The sequence below is a fragment of the Platichthys flesus genome, chromosome 2, assembly GCF_949316205.1.
Source record: "Platichthys flesus chromosome 2, fPlaFle2.1, whole genome shotgun sequence".
Taxonomy (NCBI): Eukaryota; Metazoa; Chordata; class Actinopteri; order Pleuronectiformes; family Pleuronectidae; genus Platichthys; species Platichthys flesus.
The window spans coordinates 29387753-29393122 of NC_084946.1; the positions used below are offsets into that span (position 1 = coordinate 29387753).

The 5370-nt window shown below is 49.2% G+C and overlaps 1 protein-coding gene across 3 annotated transcripts in view; it reads right to left on the reverse strand.

Moving 5' to 3' along the window:
* ctsa (cathepsin A) overlaps positions 1–4754 on the reverse strand; it is a 5277-nt gene extending 523 nt beyond the window's left edge. For 2 of the 3 annotated variants that reach the window (XM_062410374.1, XM_062410388.1), the window contains exons 1-11: positions 3210–3415; positions 2935–3046; positions 2746–2796; positions 2571–2657; positions 2339–2494; positions 2083–2259; positions 1899–1990; positions 1737–1815; positions 1511–1659; positions 632–707; positions 36–125 (exon numbers count right to left, since the gene is read on the reverse strand). In XM_062410374.1, coding sequence (XP_062266358.1) covers positions 36–125; positions 632–707; positions 1511–1659; positions 1737–1815; positions 1899–1990; positions 2083–2259; positions 2339–2494; positions 2571–2657; positions 2746–2796; positions 2935–3046; positions 3210–3415 — 1275 coding nt within the window. Of the gene's footprint in view, positions 1–35; positions 126–631; positions 708–1510; positions 1660–1736; positions 1816–1898; positions 1991–2082; positions 2260–2338; positions 2495–2570; positions 2658–2745; positions 2797–2934; positions 3047–3209; positions 3416–4538 lie in introns of those variants that run through there. The other variant, XM_062410381.1, reaches the window with a different exon arrangement.
* Between the last annotated feature and the right edge of the window lie 616 nt (positions 4755–5370).

Sequence of the window (5370 nt, forward strand, 5' to 3'; positions counted from 1 at the left end):
CGTGGTTATTGATTATTAATCAAACAGGAAGTTACCTGCTGCTGCAGAGACTCAACGAACCACTCGTCTCCCATGAAGTTACACGCCATGTCCACGTCTCCGTTATACACCAGGACCCGGTACTTCTGCAGAGAGCGCCACAGAGTCAACAAGGCCCCGCCCCCCAGCTCTTACAGTGTTTATCAATGTCATCGTCTCCATGTCCTTCTCTGATTGGCTGAGCTGCACGTTCCTCTTCCTGTGCTCCAATCATCTTTCTGGTTTAACGTTGTGTTGTTGAGTTTGAAGATAAAAGTGTGAAGAACAGTGGTTCTCATGTCATGAAGTCATATTGAACCTTTACTAACAACAACCTGTGACTCTGATGTTTAGAGGAAGTGGTTTCATTAGACTTTCATTAGATCAGGATTCTCTCAGAACTCAGTGAGGTTCTGTGTGAGCAGCTGTTCTGATGAGAGCTGTGGAAACACCTCAGCTGAGAGCAGCATCACAAACACCTCCACATGTGCATCTAGGGAGAAATCCCACAATGCACTGGGCTCTGCACTGGGCAGTCGTTCTCTGATGAAGAGGAGTCTGTGGTTTCAGCTGAGAGGTGATAAGTGTGACTGAAGTGTGTGAGTTCACTGACCAGAGCAGAGAGAAGCTTCAGATACTGTTTCCTGACGTCCAGACACAGACGCCCATAGTTCAGATTCACCTCCGCACTGCAACACACACAACTTGTGTTATTATTGTTACACACACACACGTTTGTACAGCTGTCTTAGTGAGTCTCTCTATCACTCTCTCTTTCACACACTCACACACTCCAAACTCAGACACTCTCTCAAACTCTCTCTCTACCTCACACACACACACACACACTCGCTCACACTCTCTAAACCTCTCTCTACCTCACACACACACTCTCTCTCTCTACCTCACACACACTCTCTCTCTCTCTCTCTCTCACACACCCACACTCTCACTCTCTCTCACACAGACTCACACTCTCTCTCTCTCTCTCTCTCTCACACACACACACACACACTCTCTCTACCTCACACACTCTCTCTCACACTCTCTCTACCTCACACACACACACCCACACTCTCTCACACTCTCTACCTCACTCACACACACTCTCTCTCCCTCTCTCTCTCTCTCTCTCTCACACACCCACACTCTCACTTTCTCTCACACAGACTCACACTCTCTCTCTCAAACTCTCTCTCTACCTCACACACACACACACTCACACTCTCTCTCTCTCTCTCTCTCTCACACACACACACTCACACACTCTACCTCACACACACACACCCACACTTTCTCACACTCTCTACCTCACTCACACACACTCTCTCTCCCTCTCTCTCTCTCTCTCTCTCACACACCCACACTCTCACTCTCTCTCACACTCTCTCTCTCAAACTCTCTCTCTACCTCACACACACACACACTCACACTCTCTCTCTCTCTCTCTCTCTCTCTCTCACACACACACTCACACACTCTCTCTCTCTACCTGCAGATGACCCAGGCCGGGACCTCGGGGCGGATGTGCAGCGCGGCTCTGACGTAGGGACTGTTCAGGTAGAGGGAGGAGGGGGTGGAGTTTGTGCAGGGGGGGTCCAGACGGACCGACAGGTGGCCAGAGGCCAGAACTCGAAGCTTCTACAGAGTCAGAGCAGAAACCGGTTTGTACTGATCCACCAGGTGAGTTCAGGTGAACCCAGGTGACCCACACTCACCTGGTTCCAGTGCTGAGTCCACTGGTGATTGGTGAACGAGTTCCCCAGATCCCTGATCACCAGGTCGCCTCGCTCCACACTGATCAACAACAGGAAGTCAACACCGGCTCCAAAAGCTCAGAGGTACACGTGTTGACTCAGAGGTCAGAGGTCGCAGCTCACCTGACTCTGTGTCCGACTCCACCTGGACAGGACGAGTACAGGTTGTACATGTTCAGACCTGAACCGTAGACGACCTCCTGAACCTCCGACACCTGCCGACAGAGACACCTGCTTTAAACCGCTTCCAACCGGATTCTGGAGCCGGGTTCAGATCCGGATTCGTCACAAACCGGTTCAGACTCACGCTGGCAGAGCAGTTCTGGTCCTGATTGTTGTAGAAGTTGCACGTGGCGTCGCTGCAGCAAAACGTCTGCAGCCGGCGCCACAGCCCGCTGCCCAGGAGGCCGTGGTAGTAGGCGAAGAACACCAGAGAGTTATCGTTCATCTCGTAACTCGACATACCGTTCCCCACCGCCACGCCCTGACACCACAGAGTTCTGATTCAGTTCATATGAAAGTTCATGTCCCTGTGGCTGTGCTGCTACGTCACTGGTGCGTACCTGCAGGTTGAGGCTGGCGTCCTCCATCACCCGCTCCGCCAGCGTCGGGATGTAGATTCCTCCGTAACTCTCTCCGGTCAGAAAGAGCTCGTTGTTCCTGAACTCTGGGAACAAGCGGAAGAATTCCCTCAGAGCCAGGAAGTTGTTCATCGACACCTGGAACGAGGAAACAGATCAAGTCACTCCACGCCTGTGAGCCAATCAGGACCTGAGTTCCAGACGCGTCACTGACCTCCGTGTCGTTTGTCACGTAATTCTTATCGTCAGAGTACGAGAAACCAACTCCTGCTGGAGACTCCAGGTACAACATGTTGGCTAGCTGCTTGGAAACAGAGAACCAATCAGCTTTCAGGAATCAAACCATGTGTCCAAACCACCCGACACACAAGACGGCGTGCAGGACTGACCTTGTTCCAGGAATAAGGGTTGTACTGCAAAGTCACTCCATCATCCTGGATCTGAAATGACAGGTCAGACGTCAGCAGGTGGCGCTGTGACAGTTCACTGAGCCGTTTATCCAAAGTGCATCAACCGTGAGGAACAAACCAGAACAACCAGAGTCAGACATCCCACTGGTGCAGGTAGAGGTCACCTACCAGGAAGGGGCCGTGCTCGGTCAGCAGTCCGTCCAGAGAGCTGCAGCCGGGGCCGCCATTCAACCACAGCACCACCGGGTCAGAGGTCGGCTCGTTCTGGGACTCCACCAACCTGAGAACAAGAGGAAGCTCAGCTGACGTAGGGCCGGGTGGATGTCGTGGGAATCAAAGAGCTCATAGACACGTTTGATTATATTTGATTTCCTCCATAACATGTGACAGTGGAACCGGTGACATCACACGTGAGGTGTCAGGTGGGCGTGTCAGGTGCTGACCAGTAGTGCAGGTGTTTCCTGTCGGCCACACTCAGGTAACCAGAGTAATGTCTGAAGCTCGGCTGTTTCTGCAGACCAGGCAGGAAGGTCACCTCATCTCCTGCCGGCGCCGCCTCGCTGCCCAGCAGGGATGACAGGAAGTAGCACAACACCACCCACTGCATCTGAAACCAGACAGGACGTGACATCAACACCACCCACTGCATCTGAAACCAGACAGGAAGTGACATCAACACCACCCACTGCATCTGAAACCAGACAGGAAGTGACATCAACACCACCCACTGCATCTGAAACCAGACAGGAAGTGACATCAACACCACCCACTGCATCTGAAACCAGACAGGAAGTGACATCAACACCACCCACTGCATCTGAAACCAGACAGGAAGTGACATCAACACCACCCACTGCATCTGAAACCAGACAGGAAGTGACATCACGACTATACAATAAACAGAACATGGAACAACCAATACAATCAAATGAAAATGAATTCAAACTGAAAGTAAATGATATAATGAATCATGGCTCCTTATGATTTTGTGTTAGTGGAGATGATGTAAATAAAGTTTAGAGTTTCTCTCCTGAACATGAAATGTTCTCATAAATAAAATGTAGAGAAAAAGATCTTTGTGTCCAACTCAGGACTGAGGACAAACTCAAACATGGGACGTTTCAGGAAATGATGCGTTTGCTTTGTTTTGAGTTTCTATTAAAACAGTCGAGGAAACAAAAGGTTAATTAATCTGTAGCTTCAAATGTTTAACACTTTGACTGAGGAGGTGAAATTTATCAAGAGAGAAAAAACTGTTCATCATAAAATATCTTCTTTCAACTTTCATTTTATGATCAAACACAAAATCAAACGTTGTTAAAACAAAGAGAGAAATCTGCAACGTGAGTGTGTGTGTCTGTGTGTGAGTGTGTACAAACATCACACACACATCTTCTACAAAACATCTGACTCAATGTTTTCATCTCAGAGAAGAACACGTGTTCAATAGGACGAATAGGAATAAAGTAAATAAGATCAGCTGCACATGATGGACAGCAGGAGGCGCTACAGGCCTGAGTGTAATACACATGTTATTAGAGGAAGTTTGTTTTAGCTTCTGTTTCTGTCTCTGGGTGCTAACTGCTAACTGCTAACTGCTAACTGCTAACTGCTAACTGCTAGCTGCTAACTGCTGAATACTAGCTGCTAGCTGCTAACTGCTAACTGCTAACTACTAGCTGCTAACTGAAATGTGAGCACCGACAGCAACGCTCCACAGAAAAAAAGTTAAAACAGGAACCGAGGAAAGTTCTGTCCGTCAACACCCTCACCTTCACCTGTTCCCTCTGGGTTCTACCTGGTTCCTCTAGGTTCCTCTGGGTTCTACCTGGTTCCTCCTGGTTCCTCTGGGTTCTACCTGGTTCCTCTCGGTTCCTCTGGGTTCTACCTGGTTCCACCTGGTTCTTCCTGGTTCTTCTGAGCAGCTGAAGTCGCAGCTGGAGACAACATAGAATCACACAGGTCACATGACAGCAAACTGTCACATGACACACTCCGTCAGTCACCTGACAGCAGGGTGGTTCATCAGCTCACAGGCGCAGCACCGCCCCCTGCTGGACCGGAGTGAGGATCAGATGATTGACAGGCGCCTGACTCGGAGTCAGATGCTATGGAAGCCCAGGTGAAGGTCTTCTTCTGGATCTGAGTTGATCTGAAGTCGATGAACAGGATGTGAGACACGTGACAGGACATCATCTCTCAGACACTTTCTGTCCCTTGTCTCTGCTGTGAACCTCCCATCATCAATTATTTCCCAGCATGCAGCTGTTCCCAGAGGCTGCTACAGTCTCCCCCTGGTGGTTGTTCTGAGGTGGTGGTCGAGAACGTACAACAAGAATCTTCATCTGCGTTTGTATAAAACGTCCTCGGGTCAGTTTTCTATTAAATATGGTAAAATGTTTATGAAACAGTTTCCTCAGAGACTTAAAGATGCTCTGCTCTTCATCAACTCTTCTTCATACTGTAAATGTCTCATTCACTTTTCTTCTGCTGGTTTCCATTATGTCAAACTGGTGATTTTGTTCTTTTACCTGCACCAAGGACGAGATGTTTCCACCAGTTTGTTTGAAGAGGAAAGAAAAGCTGAGTCATGATTCCAGTGAA